Source organism: Cygnus atratus, chromosome 33 (assembly GCF_013377495.2).
Source record: "Cygnus atratus isolate AKBS03 ecotype Queensland, Australia chromosome 33, CAtr_DNAZoo_HiC_assembly, whole genome shotgun sequence".
In the NCBI taxonomy this organism is placed as follows: domain Eukaryota; kingdom Metazoa; phylum Chordata; class Aves; order Anseriformes; family Anatidae; genus Cygnus; species Cygnus atratus.
This window is the reverse complement of record NC_066394.1, coordinates 59640-80264: the sequence shown is the minus strand read 5'-3', so window position 1 is coordinate 80264 and position 20625 is coordinate 59640. Positions and strand designations below refer to the sequence as shown.

The following is a 20625-nucleotide window of genomic DNA, read 5'->3' as shown; positions in this document are numbered from 1 at the left end:
GGGGGGTCACTTGTTTTGTACACATTAGTAGTAGTGCTATTACCATTATTATTCTTTTCCTTTCTTTTCTGTCCAAATAAACTGTCTCTATCTCAACCCGCAGGCTTCATTTTGTTCTGATTCTCTCCCCCATGCCAGAGAGGGAGGGGAATGGTGAGAGGTCAGCGGGGTGCTGAGCTTTGGAATGGGTTAGACTGCTGTGACGTAGGATCATAATCTAGCGCTGCTGTCCCTCCCTGTCTGATTCATAAGAGTTGGTTCACAAGCCAGAACTAAGTGACTAGGACTTTATGCACTCCTGGGGAAGTAAGTCCACGTCTGAGCAGCAAAATTCGGGGCCGGCTGAGCAAGCAACGCTCAGCTAGGGGCTGAGATGGGGAGGGAAGGAGCAGCCAGCCAGGGCGGGTTTCCCAACTTTTTTCTTTCTTTTTTAAGATTTTTGTTGTTGTTGTTTTTCCTTTGCCCTCTCCCGTTTTTCCACCCTCTTTCAATTCTTTGTCTCTTTCTCGCCTTTCTTTTTGCGTTTGCGCTGTTTTTTTCTCATTCTTCTCTCGTTCTCTCCCTTTTTATAATGACCAAACTGCGCCAGGTGAGCTCACGTGTCGCAGCGTGTCCTTGGGGAGAGCCATAAAATCCGCACTTTGCCCAAATTGTTCCTTTTCAGCTGGCTTTATTGAAGCTTCTGCAGCCGCAAGGGCTGTGTGAATTTTCTTGCAGATGTTGGAAATTCCTTCCAAGTTCTCCTTTTCTGGAGATATTCAACCCCCCCCCCCCCGGGTGGGATCCTGCACGATATGCTTGGTGTTTCTCATGGGTGCACACTGTTGGAGCTACGGGGCCAAGCCCTGCAGCGCTGCTGTCTGCAGCCGACCAGGGCTCGCTCCTTCAGCCTCGCTTTTCCATCTCATCACCTCGCTTGCTGGGCTTGTATGGGAGGGGAACCATGTCCAAGCCTTGCCTTGTATGTTTTTTCAGCAGCACTGTTGCCTTCTGATGTGCTAAGCCCTGATGGATTGCTGAACACTATGGTGCAAGATGACGAGAGTGGACTCACCTCCTGCTGCGAGGACCCAGACCAGCCCCAGGACCCCCAGGACATGGTGGTGCCCCTCCACCCAGAGATGCCCACGGATGCTGCGCCCACGGGCAGCAACAGGACCCGAAGATGCCCAAGTGAGTGGGGGGCCAGTGCCCAGCTGGGCTTTGAGCTGTCCTCCTGCTGCTGCAGCACGTGTGGGGGTGAACCCCGTGCCAAGGAGGAGGGAAACGGGGTCGCAGGGGTGCCCGTGATCCCCCTGGCATCGCCTTCTGGTCATGCTGGTGATGCGAGGGCTGTGCTGCTGTGGGACAGCACCGTCCTCATCACAAATATATTTTCCTTCTGCTGCAGGCAAAGTGTGCACAGCCAGAGGACAGTGTGTCCTGGCCGGAACTGTGATCCTGATGCTCATTTTTGCCATTGTTGGGCTATCAGGTAAGGGCAGAGTGGCCGCCTCCATCCCACCCCTCTACACAGAGCTGGCTGTGCCACCTACAGCTGGGTTATAGAACTAGCCGGGGTTGCAACTGGATGATCTGTAAGGTCCCTTCCAACCTGAGCCATTCTATGCAAAGACCTCTGAGATCATCCAGCCCAACCTTTAACAAGTCCACCACTAAACCATGCTACTGAGTTCTACACCTACAAGTTTCTTGAAGACCTGTAGGGAAGGTGACTCAACCACTTCCCTGGGCAGCCTATTCCAATGCCACAACCCCTTCAGTAAAGAAATTTCTCCTAATACACAACCTCAACCTCCCTTGGCTCCACTTGGGAGAATTTCCCCTTGTCTTACCACTTGGGGTTGGGAGAAGAGCCCGATCCCCGCATTGCTATAACCTCATTTAAGGCCCTCTTTGCTCTGCAACAGCTGTGCACAGGCAGAAGGCAGCCCCGGTGCTGGCGTGCCCTTACGAATGGGTTGGGTACCGCAACGTCTGCTACTACCTGTCGGGGCAGCAGAAGCTAGGCAGCTGGAACTGGAGCCAGGAGCAGTGCACAACACATGGGGCCTCGCTGGCCATGGTGATGAGGGACTGGGAATTGGTGAGTGCGGGGTGATGGGTGGCTGTGGGGCTGGGACAGCCAGGCTGGATGTCCCGCAGCGGGGCAGCGAGTCCCGTGGGGCTGACGGGAGCGTGGTACTCCAGCAGCTTCTGACCATCTGCCTCTCTCCTTGCCGCCCAGAACTTTCTGAGACAACTCAAAGACAGCACGGATTCCTGGCTTGGGCTGCGGAGACGGGGTGAGCGCCTGCTGTGGGTGGATGGCAGCAGCTTCAAGGAGACGTGAGTTCTGCGAGCGGGCAGAGCCCAGCGGCTCTGGTGTGCCGGGACCATGCCTTGCAGGCAGCCCTGGCTGTGCACTGCTGCCGGAGGGCACGGGGAGTGCTGAGGCTGCAGTGGCATTCCTTGTCATCGCAGGTTCACAGTGCAGGGCGGCGCAGAGTGCGTCTACTTGAATGGCGAGGACGTGGCGACTTCAAGCTGTTGGCAGAGCCGGCCTTATATCTGCAGCAAGGCTCTGGCTGTGGGGGCAGCTCCTGAGAATGGTGGCGGAGAAACGACCTTCCCCGTGCTGGACACTGGCGGCTCCTCTCATTGATGAAGGACGATGCTCTCCAGCAATCCTTTAAAGGGTTTGTGTCCCTGGTTTTGAGGTCAGAACCGAAGGTCGATGACTAAGGGGCGAACTGTGAGATGCAAGAGGTGCTGGCTAACATCAGAGCTGAACAAGACCCAAACCTTATGGACCAGACCTGGGGCTGCTGTTCTCCACAGCATCTGGAAGAGCATCGACAACACTGCACTTTGTTGTGCCCCTTGGCACTTGTCATTATTTATGCATGAGCTAAATGATTTTTCAAGGTCCCTTCCAATTCCTAACATTGTGTTATTCTGTGGAATGTATTTATATGTATATACGTGCATATGTTCCGTTCCTATGGCCTTAGGGACAGTTTCTCAGGGGATCCCAGCCTTGAGCAGAAGGAAGTTTGCTCTCCTGAAGTTCAGGGTCCTGACTCTGATTTTGCCAGACCCATATTCCTCAGGATCACAAACTCCACCAGGGCATGGTCGCCACCAGGCAATCGTAACCTCTGTAACGCTGTCTTCCACTTTGATGAGCACCAAGTCTAGTAAGGCTTCACCTTGTGTCGGTCCGTCTATTACCTGGACCAGGACATTGTCCTCAACAGACTCCAGGAATCTCCTGGATTGTCTGGAACCTGCCGTGCTGCTATCCCAGCAGATATCTGGGTGGTTGAAATCCCCCATCAAGACAAGAGCTTCTGAGCCCAACAGTTCTTGCAGCTGAAGGAAGAAGGCCTCACCAACATACTCATCAGGTGGCCTGTAGCAGACCCCAACCACTAGACGTCCTTTACCAGACCGATCCTTGATTTTCACCCATGTGCTCTCAACCTGGTCATGGCTGTTTCTCAGGCACAGTTCTTCACAATCTACCCAATTCCTAACGTAGGGAGCAACTCCTCCCCTCCTTCCTCCCTTCTGAACAGTTTGTAGCCATCAACAGCCACACTCCAGTCATGGGAATCATCCCACCAGGCTTCTGTGATCTACATCCATGGTTCCCTACTAGCATGGTGGCCTCCAACTCCTCCTGTTTGTTACCCATACTGCGTGCATTGGTGTAAATGCACCTCAGCTGGGCCACCTTTTGGGAGGGAGAAGAACCTGCTCTAGTGGTTGGCATCCCTGCCCAGAGCAGGGGGGTTGAAACCGGACGATCTTTAAGGTGCTTTTCAACTCAGGCCATTCTATGATTCTGTGATACGTAAACATGTTTTATTTAAATATATGGAAATAAATATTTTATATGTATATCCGCAGCCTGATTTAAAAAGTGAGTAGAAAAAGCTTCTGCGGGTGACTTGTAAGCAAGCGATGCCTTGTAAGCAAGTGGTGCTGCTTGATGGAAACAGCAGGCGGCAACATCCCCACGAGAACCCTACGGCCCTGCTGGGGCCAGCCCTCTTTGCAGAGCCCCAAGGTCACTCGCTCTCAGTCCAAACATGCTCACCTGGTGCTCGCTCTGTAGCTGCTATGGTGCTGTGTTTGGGATTTAGGAGGAGAATAATGGTGATACCTCGCTGATGTGGCTGGCCGGGGTCGGGGGACCGGCTGCTCGGAGGGCATCAGTCAGCGGGGTGGTGAGCAATTGCACTGTGCATCACTTGTTTTGTAGACATTAGTAGTAGTAGTACTATTACCATTATTATTATTATTATTATCCTTTCTTTTCTGTCCTAATAAACTGTCTCTATCTCAACCCACAGGCTTTCATTTTTTTCTGATTCTCTGCCCAATCCCAGAGAGAGGGAGGGGGGAAGGTGAGCGAACGGCTGTGTGGTGCTGAGCTGCCGGCTGGGTTAAACCACAACAGTCCTTTTGTCACGCAACGTGGGGCAAACACAACGCTCTGTCGTAGAATCACAGAATCATTAGTGTTGGAAGGGACCTCCGAGACCAGCTCGTCCACGTGTCCCCCTACCACCAATGTCACCCACTAAACCATGTCCCTAAGCACCACGTCCAACCTTTCCTTAAAACACACCCAGGGACGGTGACTCCGCCACCTCCCTGGGAAACCATTTCCAATGCCTAACCACTCTTTCTGAGAAGAAATGTCTCCTAATTTCTAACCTGAACCTCCCCTGGGGCAACTTGAGGCCATTCCTTCAGGTCCTACTACTAATTATGTATGAGAAGAGGCCGACCCCCAGCTTCCCACACCTTCCTTTCAGGTAGTTGTAGGGAGCCATAAGGTCTCCCCTGAGCCTCCTCTTCTCCAGACTGAACAACCCCAGTGCCCTCAGCCACTCCTCACAGAACTTCTGCTCCAGGCCCTTCACCATTGTGAAGTATTGAGATGTCTTTCATGAAGTGCAGGGCCCAAAACTGAACACAGCACTCGAGGTGCAGCCTCACCAGAGCAGAGCCCAGGGGGGACGATCACCTCCCTGCTCCCGCTGGCTGCACCATTCCTGCTACAGGCCAGGATGCTGCCGGCCTTCGTGGCCACCTGGGCACACAGCTTCTCCAGAAGAATGCTGTGGGAGACAGTGCCAAAGGCCTTGCTGAAGTCTAGGCAGACTACGCCAACGGCCTTTCCCTCATCCACCAAGCGGGTCACCCGGTCGTAGCAGGGGATGAGGTTGGTCAGGCATGGTTGCCTTTCATGAACCCATGCTGACTGGGCCTGATCCCCTGGTGGTCTTGCACGCGTGATTGCATTCAAGATGTTCTGTTGCATCCACCACCTCTCCTGGCACCGAGGCCAGGCTGACAGGCCTGTAGCTCCCCGGGTCCCAGAGGGGAAGACATATGAGGAGCGGCTGAGGTCACTTGGCCTGTTTAATGTGGAAAAGAGGAGGCTGAGGGGAGACCTCATCACCGCCTACAGCTTCCTCACAAGGGGGAAAGGAGGGGCAGGCACCCTTCTATTCTCTTTAGTGACTAGCGATAGGACCCGAGGGAATGGAGTCAAGCTGAGACAGGGGAGGTTCAGGCTGGACATCAGGAAGAGGTTCTTCACCGAGAGGGTTGTCACGCACTGGAACAGGCTCCCCAGCTCCTGAACTCGAGGGGACGAGGAGCGTGGTTTCTGGTGGTTTGGGTCAATTGTCCCAGCTGTGCTCCTCTGGGGGACGCAGAGGAAAGGAGAAAACTTTGGCACAGGGCAGACACAGCTCAGACACACAGAGCATGGTGTTGGTGATGCTCTGCCATCTGCTGTGGAGAACGGCAGCCCCAGGTCTGGTCCGTAAGGTTTGGGTCACGTTCAGCTCTGATGTTAGCCAGCATCTCTTGCATCTCACAGTTCCCCCCTTAGTCATCGACCTTCAGTTCTGACCTCAAAACCAGGGACACAAACCCTTTGTGTTGGTTTTATCTTGCTAGGCAGCTGAACTCCACCACAACCGCTCTCTCACTACCCCTCCTCAGAAGAGGAGGGGAAGAAGAAAAGGAAAGAAACAACTCAGGGAGTGAGATAAGGATAATTTAATTAAAGAAAAAATAATTATTACGACAAAATTATTATTAAATATATAATTCAATTGGAGGGAGGAGCTGCCAGTGTCCAGCACGGGGAAGGTCCTTTCTCCGCCACCTTTCTCAGGAGCTGCCACCAGAGCCTTGCTGCAGATATAAGGCCGGCTCTGCCAACAGCCTGAGGTCACAAAGTTGTCGTGCTGCACAGCAGCAGAGATCGTATGGTCCCATGTGTCAGCTGTCGCCTTTAAACAATCCCTGCCATGACTGCACAGATAAACACCCTCATGACATGCATGCAAAAAAAAATAATAATAATAATAACTCAAATAACTCAAAAGCTCACTGCTCGCCGCTTGGAGTTCTGTTAATGATGTAATCCTGGTGTCAAAAGAGGAAGAGGAGCAAATCTCTGTTACTTTTGTTGAAGAAACCCAGCTCACGGGAAGATTTTTAACACCCCCTGGCACGGGGGCAGAGGGAGGGAAGAATAATGGCAAAAGCTCCGGATGCAGCATTTTTTTCTCAGCTGGACTGATGAAACTTCCCTGCAAAGGGGGGGAGCACGGAAATGTGGCTTCAACTCCCCTCTTCCTGGGGCAAAACTCACGTTTTTGAGGCTCTTTGAGGTCTGGTTGGCACTAGGGTGCATATCCTTTAGGGTGCATATCCTTTAGGGCGCATATTCTTTAGGGTGCATATCCAAATAGCCTTTTTTCCCCTCAAAACAGGATTCTCTTTTTTTTTTTTTTTTCCTTGGGGGTGCAGAGGGCAAGGGGGAGATGGGGAGACAACAACTGCTAGTTGATCAAGATGGTTCTTCACGGTGTGAAAAGCCAATCTGTAGCTGTGGCTCACTGTAGCAACAGGAAAAAGAAACAACAGTTTTTTTGGTTGGTTGGTTGTTTTTTTTTTGGTTTGGTTTGGTTTTTTTTGCAAGAAAATCCTGGAAGAACACAGCAGGAAAGCTGTGCACAGGCAGGGGCTGAGCAAAGGCTTCTGCCAGCACCTGGCAGAGCAGTGAAGACAGGATTAAATGCTGGTGTTAATAAAAAAAAAAAAAAGTAATTAAAAAATAAACACTTTCTTAGCTGCTTTCAAGCATGTGTGCCTTTCTTACTGGAATCAGTACGAAGAAGCGCCTTGTGCACATCAAGGGGATTTGTCGGGGCCCACACAAGGATGGGGTAAAACAATAAAAGATACAAAAGGGTTGGCCGTGAGCCTGGAGGAGGCAGGAGGATCTTGTGCCCCTCCCCTGGACACCAGGCGAGGGTGCTGGTGACCCCAAAAGCTTTCAGGGGCATTGAACGGCCGTGAGCTGTGGCAGGAAGCTCCGGCCCCGCCGCCGGTTCGCACTTCACCAGTGCAGCTCTGAGCGTTTTGGTTTCCTGTCCTCTGGACCCCGTCGTGTCCCCTCCGCCTGCCGCGTGTCCTCCCGACTCCTCCACGCCATGGAGGATGAGGATGGCTACATGGCCTTGGACAGGCGATGCGAGCGGGGTGCTGCGGAGAGGCCGGGACCCCTCCGGGATGCAGGTAGCGGGGTCCGGGCCTCCGTCCCCACCACGGGTTTGTGGTGGCGAGAGGATACCCCGGGTGGCGATTGCTTGGCAGGGGGAAGAACCGGGGTGGCGCAGCTCTTGGGGTCGCAGAGAGTCGCTCAAGCTGGGGAAACTGAGAGGGGGCTTGGGGGGGGACGCTTGCCTGTGATTTTTGGACACCCCACAGCACCCAGACGCTGGCTGCTGGCGCCCCCATTTCGCTCCCATCCTGCCGCCGTCGGGCTCGGCTGCATCCCCCAAAACCCTTTTGCCCTGAAGAAGAGGAGCAGAGGGACTTTGGGGCACCCCCCGGGACAGGGGACAGGGGGTGACGGATGCTCTCGGGCCCCCTCACTTCCCCTTTTGTGTCCCTTCCCCTGACTGCAGGACCTGCCACGAAAGACCCCAAGACGGGGGGGTCAGCACCAGGCTGGGTTCGATCACACCATTCCCCCTCCTCTCTGGGCTGGGGGAGAGAATCAGAACAAAATGAAGCCTGCGGGTTGAGATAGAGACAGTTTATTAGGACAGAAAAGAAAGGATAATAATAATAATAATGGTAATAGCACTACTACTAATGTGTACAAAACAAGTGACCCCCCTCAGCGTTCAGTGTCTGAGCAGGACAGGCGACGAACTGATGCTGTGCACGTGTCCTTGGGCTAAGCTCGGTATCGTGGAACAAAAATGGTTTTTGCACCAGAATTGGGAACATGGGCAAGCAGAGGAAATGCCAGAGAGGTGGTTCCATTGCTCCGTGAGGGCTGGAGATGGCTGAAGTGTGAGAAAGGAGAGAGAAAGGAAGCATTTTGGGGACCTCTGCTGTACGGTACCCCCTTGCACAGCAAAGTGCTCAGCAGTACACCCCCATTTTCTAGAACCATAACGTTGCTGTGCGGTACCCACTGGTGTTACTGGGAAACTGCAGCCTGGCTTCTCCCCATCCCCTCCAAGCTCCTGGAGGCTTTGCTCCAGCCAAAGCTTCCCCACGTCAAGCAGCGGGACCCACGCAAGGAGGGTTCTGGGGTGGGAGATGCAAAGAGAAGGTTGCGATCGTTGGGTTTTCGCTTGTTTTTTTTGGTTTTTGTGGAGGTAGCAAAGCAGCTGTCAAGTTCTGCTCAAACAGAGGGGCTCTATTTATTTTGTTATTTCATTATATTTCATTATATTTTATTTTATTTTACTATATCATATTTAATTTATTTATTTTATTGATTTACTTAATATTATTTCATTTCATTTCATTGTATTTAAATTTTAATTTACAAGAAAGTACTTTCTGAACAAAACCACGGACTCTTTCAGCTCCCGCCGCATGCCCACGGTGGCACGGAGTCCTCCTGAAGCTGAGTGGATTGAGCCACGTGGTGCTGCTGGTGCTGCTGGCAGTGCTCAGCGTGCAGGGTGAGTAAAACCCAAGCAACCACAAGGGAAATTGTTCTTTTTTTTTTTTTTTTTTTTTTTTCACCTAGGGGAGGTCAGGGTTTTATCCCAGCAACCATCTCCATTTGGATGGGGACAATTTTGCCCCATGCGGATGCCACGGGATGCATCCAACAAGAGTAAATCCCCTCTGAAAACAAACCAACAAACAAAAACCACAAACAAAAAGGCTTTTAAAACAAGGGTGGAGGACACAAGCAACATTTTTATGCTATTGAAGAAGTTGGGTGCAATCATGACCAAAAAAGGATGTTGCACAATAGCTCGGGGAACCCAACTCAGCCCTGCTCGGTTTTTACGGCGTTGCCTCCAAACTCCCTCAATCTCACCCCAAAATTTTGCCTCTAAGTTTTTCAGAAGGCGCCGACGCCTCCGAGCGCTCCGCAGAGCAAGAGTGAGGCCGGGGGAAGGAGCAGGATGGAGGCGTGCGTGATTCCCTCCCTGCTGCACTACGTCTGCCGCTGGAACGGCTCCGCAGGTAACCCCTTCCCCGGGGGGGTCCCCGGGGTGGGATGGGTGCCCCTGGGGGGGCTGCGAGCCCGGCTTGGTGTCGATGAGCATGGCGAGGAAGAGCTCGTTTTGCTGATCATCTCCAGCCTCCGTGGGCCTCCTGGAGGAGGAGGCACCTCTCCACCTTCACCCAGCTTGCCCCACCATGGTCCTCCTCGTGGTGGATGGGTGGGAAAAGCGGGCAGGAAAAATCTGGGAGGGGAGACAGCCCCCCTCCCAGTGCCTCTTGGCTCGGTTGAGCGAGACCTCGAGCACTTTTTGGGGTGTCTCACGGCTCCGTCTCCTCTCCAGGCCACGGGGGCTGCAAGCTGTGCCCCCAGTCTTGGCAGCTTTCTGGGGACCAGTGCTACCAGGTTCCCAAATCGAGTGGGACTTGGATGCAAGGCAAAACAGACTGCGAAAGTCGGGGGGCCCATCTGGCCGTGCTCCGAAACACCGCCGATATGGTAAGCACAGAGTGGAGAAGGCTTGAAAAGGACCCAAAAGTCCTTGGTTTTGGTGGGTAGAGGGGCAAAAACTGCCCCAAAGCTGCTGGGTGGCGGCAGGAGGCTTGGTAGCTAAAGGCCACCTCGTGCTACGAGGTGGGAACGGGGCTGAATCGCCACCTGAAGGGCTTTGGAGGCCTCTTCCCACCTTTGGCACAGGAGGAAGGAGGGACACAGAGCTCGGGGGGAGCCTTCGGTGTCTCAGGCTCTGAATTTAAGCTCTTTCCACCCACCGAGCTGCCTTCAGAGCAGGCAGCGAGGCAGCACCCAAGGTACGGGTGGTGTTTAGGGCCCATCTCTTTGAGGCTGAACCAAATGGGTTCAAAAAGCCGGCTTTGCACCCCAACGAGCCTCTTGCTGAAGGCTCTTGGAAGCCACCGCTCCTCTCCCATTTCCCAGGAGCACTTAAATGAGGGGATCCAGCAGGGCAGCAAGGGGAAGCTATCTGTGTGGATCGGATTAAAGGCATCCAACAACACATGGAAATGGGTGGACAACTCCTCCTTCGATGCCACCACGTGAGTACAGCTGCAACCCGCAGTGTGTGGAGCAGCTTTGCTCCATTTCAGCCCCAAGATCTCCAATATTTGGTGTCTGCGACAGCCTTGTAATCCCCCGGCAAGGCTTTATAGCCCAACAGTTGGCTGTACGGAGCACTGTAAGCCAACATCTCATCACACGTATATAGCCAACGTGGTTTTAATGCCCTGGGCATGCTCCAGTGGAGGAAGGAGACAGATGTTAGTGCAAGCACAGCAATGTGCACGCGCATCTGGGCAAGCCCGCAGCAAGAAGCCACCTGGAGCCCAGTGAGACAGGCTGGGGGAGAAGCTCCCATTGCCCCCTCTCCCAAGAGGAAAAGGAGCTGCTTTTGGGTGCTGACGGTTTTGGTTTGCAGGTTCAGTTCCCTTCGGAATGTGGCGAATGACTGCGCGACCTTCGTAGACAAGAAGCTGAATCACGATGGCTGTGAAAGTGACCACAATTGGGTTTGCCAGAAAGAACCTTTCCATCTCCTTTCAAAGACTGCAGGAGACGGAGACCTATGCAGTGCCTGCACCGAAAAGCCCAGCCTGCAGGATGCTTGCTGCTAATATTTGGGCTGAAGCCCACCCTCCTCGTTACGGCTCTGCGAGGAATTTCAGGGTTTGAACCCAACCAAGCACAGCCAAGCTTATCAGTGTAGGCTTTGGTGCAATTAGCTTCCAATTTATATTTTTTTTATTAAAAAATCCATCCAGATATGTACATCCGGACTGTATCTATTCCAGTCTTACCTTGTCCTCCTTTCAATAGGAAGTGTATAGTAAAAAAATAGCACAATTCCATAGCATATCAGATTCGCAGGTTTCAGGTTCATTATTACAAACATGCCTTTTGGAAATGTAGAAAAAAAATAAAACACAATTTTCTGCTGTACAGTCAGAGAGACAAACGGGAATGTTGCTCACTTGAATACAGAATATTGACTAAGCCTGCAAGAATCTGAGCAGAAAGAAAACTCAGCAATACTGTTGCTGCAAAGATGCAGATTTAAGTAAGTTTTTACCATTTTTTGTGCTTTTATCTTGTGGCACTGGTATGAGCTTCATTCTTCTTTTCATTCCCTCCCAGGAAAAACATAAAGAAAGCAGCCAGCTGCCTTAGCTAGAAGAGAGACTGGGAAAGCCCTCCCAAAGAAACAAACAGAAAACAAAACAAAACAAAACACAACAACAAAAAAAAACAGATGGCAATGTTTAAAAACAGCTTAAAAAAAAACCCTAGGAGTTCTAAACATCTGCAAGAAAATTCACACAGCCCTTGAGGCAGCAGAAGCTTCAATAAAGCCAGCTGAAAAGGAACGATTTGGGCAACGTGGGGTTTTTTTTTGGCTCTTCTCACAGAAACACACGAGTGGCATGTGAGCTCACTGGGTGTGCAGTTTTGGCATTAAAAAAGAGAGAGAACGAGAGGAGAATGAGAAAAAAACAGCGCAAACGCAAAAAGAAAGGTGAGAAAGAGACAAAGAATTGAAAGAGGGTGGAAAAACGGGAGAGGGCAAAGGAATAAAAAAAAATCTTAAAGGAAAAAAAGAAAGAAAAAAGATGGAAACCCGCCCTGACTTGCTGCTCCTTCCCTCTCCATTTCAGCCCCTAGCTGAGCATTGCTTGCTCAGCTGGCCCCAAATTTTTCTGCTCAGACATGGACTTACCCTAAGAGCAGTGTGTCTACTCCTGGTGTGTTTTGAATTCTTGCTTTGCTCCAATTCAATGAATGAGAGGAGTAGACACTGCTCGTGCAGGAGTGTCTCGTAAGAGCAAGGGGAGGGGTATCGCTCAGCCTACGATCCTGCAGAAGAGCAGTATTAGTAGGAATGCCTTTCTTGACCGACAAGGCAAAATGACTCAAGACCTCACTGGCTGCCACTTGAACATATGGTATAAATGTTTTCCTATTAGCAGAGGAGAAAGGAAAACAACCATGGTTATGAGGCTTTGACTCACCTCTTCCTGGGGCAAAACTGAAGTTTCTGAGGGTGTTTGAGGTCTGGTTGGCTGCTCAAAATAACCTTTTGTCCCCTCAAAACAGGATTATCTTTTTGTTTGTTTGTTGGTTTGTTTTCTTGTGGTTGCAGAGAGCAAAGGGGAGATGGGGCAATGATGACTCCCAGGAGATCAAGATGGTTTTTCCCCCTTGAGATGGGCAAACACATGGTTGGAGGCTCAGAAAGGGGAGCCTGTCTCCATCTGTTGTGGGTTTACGTGGCAGGGTTTTGGTAGCAGGACTCCACGTCCCAAAGGGCATCGAGACCCATACAATACAGCCGAGTCTCTGTACTTTTGGGGGACCTGAAGGACCCTGCCAGGAGCATGAGGGATGGATCCGATGGGGAAAAATGCTTGGGGGGGGAGGGAGGATGAAACCATCAGGGCAGCAAAGACTTAAATGGGTGCGATTTGCTCAGTACTGAGCAAGATAACCACAACATTTCATGGAAACTCAGTGATAAGGAGGCAGAGCAAGCGGCTGTGTGCATTTGTGCGTCCTTGGCTGCTTTCACTTCAGTTAATCAAAGAATCATTAAGGTGGGAAAAGACCCCCAAGATGGAGGCCCACCCGCCCCCCTACCACCAATGTCACCCACTAAACCATGTCCCTAAGCACCACGTCCAACCTTTCCTTGAACACCCCCAGGGATGGTGACTCCACCACCTCCCTGGGCAACCCATCCCAACGCCTGACCACTCTTTCTGAGAAGAAATGTCTCCTCATTTCCAACCTGAACCTCCCCTGGCACAACTTGAGGCCATTCCTTCGGGTCCTATCACTAGTTATCTGTGAGAAGAGGCCAACCCCCAGCTCCCACACCTTCCTTTCAGGTAGTTGTAGGGAGCCATAAGGTCTCCCTGCCCAGTTCCCCAACCTGTCGAGGTCTCCCAGTACCGACCCCTGAGGGACCCCACTAGATACAGGCCTCCAACTCAACTCTGTCCCATTGACCACAACCCTCTGGCTTCTTCCCTTCAGACAGTTCACGGCCTACCTCACTACCCCATCGTCCAGACCACACTTCCTCAGTTTAGCTGCTGAGATGCCATGGGAGACGGCGTCAAAGGCTTTACTGAAATCAAGATAGACCACGTTCACTGCTTTACCGTCATCTATCCACCCAGTTATGTCCTCATAAAAGGCTATCGGCTTGGTCAAGCAATTGTCAAGCCCTCTTCTCACTGTGTTTTTGCCCATTGGAAACCTCTCCACTGGGGCAGTGTGAGCACAACCATGTTCGTTTCTCGGGAAGGGGAATGCACTGGTTTTAGGGCCAGGGCTGAATCCATCACCTGCTTTGAGCTGGTTGAGCCCAACCAGGTTTTTGAGCTCCCAAAAGATATAGGGGGAGAAGGACCGAACGCTGCTGGAGTAGGATCCCCATCCCACCTCCTTTCTGTGTCACGGACACACAAGATCCCATGGGGAAGGTGCCAGGATAGATCTCAGCCCACCACCCTGTGGGAAGGGGCACGAAAACCATTTCTGCATGGGCAGATGTGACAGCAAAGCCATCGGTAGATGGCCACAGGTTTCTTGCCCTGGACCAGTTGGTCTAGGACTGAAAAACGAGCCCTTTGTGGTCATTACACAGGACACGACTTCAGGTCTTGCTGCTCTCATTCTTGTTGCAAGAGCAGCCAACGTTCATTGAAAGCTCCACCACGCCACTTTAGAGCCACCTGGTTGAGCGCAGAAGGAGGAGGAGAGCTCCCAAATCAAGGTCCTTTCACCTTGAGCATCCAGCATTTTCCATCTTGAGCTTCCTCACCTTGCACAGAGGTAGGTCTCCAACCTCTTTGTGGTGAGGAAGAGCCCCCAAGACCCCAGCACCCTCCCAAGAGAAGGCATTGTCCCGGCACCCCAAAATCCATTCCCACCGTGGTCATTCATTTAACATTGCCCCTGCAAAATAAGCACAAAGCACCCAGAGACAACAAGAACCGTGCTCCTCATCCCAGACACCCCTTGGCATTGCAGATTGCTCCCTAAAGTCCCCCAAAATGTATTATTATTTTTTTCCCCAGGCATGTCCCAGCACCTCTGTGGTTAAAGGCGGCTGTCCTGCTGCTGCTGAGTCTCCTCTCAGTCTCAGACATGATTAACCCACAACCTCCAAGGCGAGTTCTGCCCGTGCCAGTGGGGTGTGGTTTCATTGCTGCACCAAAATTCCATTGTTTTGCCCCAATGAGTCACTGCGTGCCGTGTTGTTCCTAATCTCTCTTCTCCCTGATTCCTCCAATGCTGCATGAGTGGGGATGTTACCAAAGCTGGGGATCAGCGATCGGTGTGCTGAGAAACCTTTTTTTTTTTTTTTTTTTTTCCTTTCTAAATACTCCCCCTGCTCTAACCACTCCCCCTTGCTAATGACGATATTTAGGAGGAGTGGCCAAAAAATAAAAATAAAAATAGAAGCGCACATTTCCATTGGAAACAGCCACCTGCGCATTTGCAACAACACTTCACACTTGGTTTTGAAAGAGCACCTTTAGGTTGGCCACAGACTGGTGAAAACATCACTTTTATGGAGAGAAACGGTTGGAGCAGCCGTGTGATGCAGCCGAGTCTCCGCACATTTGGGGATCCTGAAAGACCCTGCCAGGAGCACGAGGGATGGATCCGATGGGGAGAAATGCTCGGGGGGGGGGAAGGGAGATTGAAACCAGCCGGGTTGCAAGGGTTCATTACCTCCAGCAGACTGCTGTTGGGCATGAGAATTTGCACAGTAATGAGTGTGAATATTTAGAGAACCCTTTTTCTTTAAGAAAATCTTTTCCTTTGACCCCGCGGAGCTAAAAATAAATGGGAGGCTGCTGCTATGAGCTGTCGTAGGAGAGAAAAACATCAGCTTTCCAGTACAAAACATCTCATTTCTGCCTGCTTATTTCTGGCTGTCAAGCCCAGAAGCAGCTTTGTTTTCCTGTCTTCTTTCCTGTGTTTTCCTCTGAGACAGAGAGGCACCAGCAGTGCCAAATAATGTAAATAACCATTTTTTTTTTTTCTGATGCTGGTGGGGGCAGAGAGTAGTTGTTTTGTGCCCATGACTCAGAGACGGCCACAAACACCCCGCACTTGCTGATTTTTATTCTCTAAGCAGACACTGCAGAGTCTTTGCTGTTTTTCTGTAGGAGTTTCATGGAGCTGCAAAAAAAAAAAAAAAAGAAAAAAAAAAACCACTGTGGGCAGATTGTGCTGCCATCCTCAGGAACTTTTTACATTTTTGGCAACAGGGCTCAAAGCCCCATGGGAAACCCAGCCTCTGTCCACTCAGTTCTGTGGCAATGCCACGTCTCGGCACGGGGTTGAAAAGCCTCCAGCTGGTCCGTAGAGGGTCGAAAAGCCTTGAGTCGAAGAGCCGGGGAGCTGAAATTGGGTTTCCAGATACCTGCACGTGCTGCCCTTCCCTTGGACCAAGCGGTGAGCTATAGGGACGCGAGCCGCGCGAGGTTTGGGCAAAGGATGGCTGAGCCTAATTCCAGGGATTTTTTGAGCTATAAACAAAAGAGGGGAGTTAACCTGTGCAGCTGCACAGTGACCAGCTGGAGTAATTTATTAAACCACCATTTGCTTGCCAGCAGCTAATTGAATTTAATGGGGGGGGGGAAGGGGAGTGCCTGCAGAATGTGCTGGAGGATGCGGGTGAGCTATGATTTGGGCACGGGGCTGCTGCTGCTGGGTGGATTTGGCTTATCCGAGCTGTTGTGTTGAGCTTACGGGGCAAGATTTGGGGAGCAGGGGGTGCCCACGAAGGAGCAGCAATGATGAAGAGTCAGGGACCAGCCTCAACCCCATTCCCCTGCCCAGCTCATGGGGAGCAGGTAGAAGAGGGTGGATAGGGCGAAATTTGGTTTTGTTTTGCTTTTAGTCCTCCCTGCTGCAGTCTGTTATTAGCGGGCAATAAATTAGCAGGCGATAAATTACAGTCTGTCTGTGCTGAGGCTGTTTTTGCTGTGTTGGTAATCGGGATCCTTTCTCCTTTTCTCAACCCTTGAGCTTTCTTTTCATCCTATTTTCTCCCTCATCCCCTTGAAGATGGGGAGCGGGAGCAGCCTGATGGAGCCGAGCTGCCCTTCAGCACCAAACAACCAGGCATGGGGTTTCTGTCCTTTTCTTTTTTTTTTTTTTTTCTTTTTTTTTTTTTTTTTGCTTGGATTCCTCTTCCCTGGACAAAGAGCCTTTGTTTTCCTTGCCATGTGTTCGTTGAGGGTGCTGCTGGATCACGCAGTAAATTCTCTTCCCACTGGAGCCATGAAACTGAGACCAAAGTTTGCTCCTACTGATTTCAGCATCCTATCTGATGTGAAAACAGCCTTTATTGCCTTTTTTTTTTTTTTTTTCTCCAAAACACACCAAGCTGTAGTCTGGGGCAGGAGCAATTTGGCTTTTGGGGACGAGTTGGTGCTGAGGAGGGTGGCAAAGAGCTGCTGTAAGGCAGCAAAGCTCTGCCTAGGTCCAACTTTATCCAAAATGGAGCAATTAAAAAACAAACAACAAAAAAAAACCACAACTTTTTATTCTTCCCTTTCGAAATAAAGAGCCAGGCTGGTTTTGCCTGGAAAATTCTCATTGTGAACTGAAGGAGAAAAAACAACCATATGGTCTGGATCTACCCAGTGTTTTGCCTCCGTTTACACAAAATAATCAGCTGGGCTTTGTTCAGCACACCTGCAGGCTCTTCCTTTAAAGAGCCTGAGCTCTTTTTCAGATGGAAATGATTCGGTGGCAATGGCTTCATCTGTGGGTTTCTTGTTTTATTGTTAGCTTTTCTTTTTATTTATGTATTTTCAGTTGTGAGCTGGGACATTTTACGCAGCCTGTGGGGTTGAACAAAGCTTGGAGTAAATATAAGCAGCAAGAAATGAGGATGTTTTCCCACGGACTTTAAGAAAATGGCATGTCCGGGCCTAAAATAGCATTTCGGATATTTTTTTACAAGAACTGGCTGGAAAAAAAAACGAAAACAGAACAGGAAAGAAAGGGACTTTGAGGATGGCAGAAGCCCTTCCTGATGCAGGTAAATAACCCCCGTGCCCTTTTCTTAGGGGTTTTAGGGGGCTGCCCTGCATGCAATGGGTGGTTTGGGGGTTGCTCGGATTTTGGGGTTACGTTGCTCAAGTGGGTTCTGGTGGGCTGTCAAGTGGAGTGGGGGCTGGAGCCAAAAAACGTTGAAGAAATGGGGAAGTTATCGAGACAGCACTTCCCCACGGCAAACAGAAGGTGCTGAAATGGTTTCCTGGCTTGGAAGCGATGGCCTCAAGCCCCCCTTTGAAGCAGGAACGTGGAAACCATGCATCCACCCCTGTCTGCTTTCCATCTCCCCCAGAATAAGGGGATGAGCTGCTGCTGCCGCCCTTGGGCTGGCCCCAATGGGTGCAGAGGGGTGTGTGGGGCCAGATCCTGCTCACGGGGCCAGGCAGGAGGTAGAGGGGCTCCTCCACGTCCTTACCAGCCCCTTGGCTTTGGTGCAGGTGAGGACCCCGCTGCTGCGATGATGCCCCCGCGCCGAGGAGCGAAGGAGATGAGTGAGCACCGGTCCTGTTTTGGGGACGCCGCGGTGCTTCTGGAGGTCGTGGCAGGACTTAGGGCTACGTGGGCATAATTTAATTTAATTAAAATAGCTGGGGAGAGGGGCGTAAGGAAGGGAAAGCTGTGAGAGGCATGGGCTGGCCCGAGCTGTGGGTGTGGGTGCAATGCCCGTCTCCAGAGCTCGAAGGGGATGGAGGTGATGCAATGAGCTCAGGCAGCACTGAAAAACCTCGGAGGCCAATGGCAGCCTCTGAACTGAGCCTTTTCCCCCTGATGTGTGCTTTCTGGGTGTATTTTCAGGTGCTGGGGGGAATAGAGGGGCAGTGGGGAGCTCGGGGGGGCTCTTGGAGGCGCTCGCACCCTGTGTTTGCTGACCGTGCCTCTCCTCCGCGCTCTGTTGCCTTGTTCTCCCTCCAGCTTTTAGCCTCAAGTGCCTTAAGGACAAAATGGTCCCCATCGGGGTCACCGTGCTCGTGGCAGCGTTGCTGATCGCCGTCATTGCCCTGGCGGGTAAGAGGATGGAGGTGGCCCCCCCCAAAATCCTCTCCTCCCCTTTAGAAAACCCAGCGGTGAGCATGGGGCAGGGGCTGGGCGTGGGATGCCATGGGAAAACCTGGAAGGGGGCAAAATTTGTCCCTAAAGGGGCCAAAACAGCCCCAAAACACTCAGCTCCAGGAGGAAGCTGCAGAAAGACCTTTATGGAGAGGGAAGGAGGTGTTTATTTCAGCCCCGAGTGGCTTCTGGAGCTAAAAAAGAATATTTTGAATGCGGACTGGAAAATGAAAATGACAGAAATAAAATGAGAAGTGAAAATGAACGTGGTTTTTTTTTAACACGAGGGGTTGGACCTCACAAATCATCACCACCGATTAAAATACACCGGGTAAGGGTGTTCACCAGAACTCCTCCTGCTTATTTCCAGCCAGGAAATGTCCGTCCTGCCCCTCTCCCATCCTTCTCAGCTGCTCAGGGAACAGCATCGGGTTCGGGGAGAAATGCTTCTACTTCGTGGAGGAGGAGGCCGACTGGAACAGGAGCCAGAGCTTCTGCCTTTCCCGACGAGCCCAGCTGGCCACCATCGACAGCCAGGAGGATTTGGTTAAATGAGGGGTTTGCCGGGTGCTGGGGTGGCTTTTTGGGAAGCAGCCGTGGGGTTCCTTGGAGGGTGTAAGGTGAAGATGGGCACAACATTTCTTTTTTGCTTTCCAGCACTTCCTATTGCGCTATGGGCGTGCTTTGCACTACTGGGTCGGTCTGCAACGGGAGGGATCCAACCCCTGGAGATGGTTCAACGGGTCTCTCTTCAACAACCTGTACGTCCTGGCTTCTTTTTCTTATTTTTTTTTAATGGGCTGGGAGCAATTAACCACCCCTTTTTCTAATGCTTGGTCCTCGCGAAGCAGCTTGTGGATGCAGAGGGCATCCCTGGATGAACCCATATGGGATCGAGCAACCAAAAATATTCCTTCCTTCGTGGAAGGAGGCAGATTTGGCTTTGCATGGGGGTCATTGTCCGCTGGAAAGGATTCTTCCTGCCCCTTCCAGCACCGTTTGCTTGTATGGGAGATGCTCAGCCCCTTGATTTCTGCTGCTGCTCTGTGCAGGTTCGATATCCGGGGCAATGGCCAATGTGCCTACATCAACCTCGACGGGGTCAGCAGCGACTGGTGCTCCCAGCTGAAGTATTCGGTCTGCAGCCACCCCCTGAAGAGCCCCAGGGGAGCGCGGAGGGGAGGAGAGCCCTGAGCTGCCCCCTGCAGCATCCTCCTGTGTCCTGGAGTCGCCTCCAAATTTCCACCGTGAAGATGACGAAGAGAAAGCTGCTACCATTAAACCCCCTTATGTAGGGTTCCTGACGGTACATTATTTAAAAAATTAAGTCTTAATTTATTTTAACTTCAGCTTGCAGAAGTAGAAACTCCTCGAAGCAACAGCGTGGAGCTCTGGGACCAAAGGATCCTTCAACCACTCATGTCTTTGTGGCAGTTGCAGAGAGACTTGGCAATATCCAAGAGGTTTGGAAAAAATATTTGTCCAGCACTCTGAAGCTTAATCCTGAGGGTTTGGTGCCCTTGTTTGGGGGATTCAGAGGTAGGAGGAGAAAGGGAAAGCGGAGGAACGAAGCAGAGCTGGGAGAAGCCACCAGCCTCAAAGCTCTGGAGCTGCTTTTTGGCATCCCGGTGCCGTGTCCCATCTCGTTTGTGCCTTGTCGTGGCTCCCTTGGGGGAAGCTGTGCTTAAATCTTGGTGGCCTCTTTCTGGCAAATCCAATGCAACAGCGTGCTGCACATGTGGGAGCGGAGCTGCCCCTTCCACATCGATGCACAGGCGTTCACCCTCCTTTCCCCCATCACCTGCAGCCTGGGGAGCACCGTAAGCACGATTTTAATCAGCCCAACAAAAAGCGCTTGGATGCTGCTTCCAGCAGCAATGTTTCAGTTCATCAGATTTTTTTTCCCCAAAAAAGACCCTTAAAACAAGTCAGCTGTTCAGCTTGGAGCGTACCACCCCGTTTGCCTCCTGTTTCTC

General features: G+C 51.5%; 1 protein-coding gene across 1 annotated transcript; it reads left to right on the top strand.

Moving 5' to 3' along the window:
• The first annotated feature begins 245 nt into the window (after window positions 1-245).
• Window positions 246-19960, top strand: LOC118260315 (uncharacterized). Its single transcript, XM_050716046.1, has 15 exons — window positions 246-306; window positions 976-1173; window positions 1391-1474; window positions 1911-2086; window positions 2228-2328; window positions 2464-2642; window positions 9394-9522; window positions 9846-10000; window positions 10439-10557; window positions 17485-17585; window positions 18040-18093; window positions 18515-18607; window positions 19020-19195; window positions 19307-19410; window positions 19702-19960. The coding sequence occupies exons 1-15, from the start codon at window positions 291-293 to the stop codon at window positions 19841-19843; spliced, it is 1827 nt and encodes a 608-aa protein (XP_050572003.1). The 5' UTR covers window positions 246-290; the 3' UTR covers window positions 19844-19960.
• The last annotated feature ends 665 nt before the right edge of the window (window positions 19961-20625 follow it).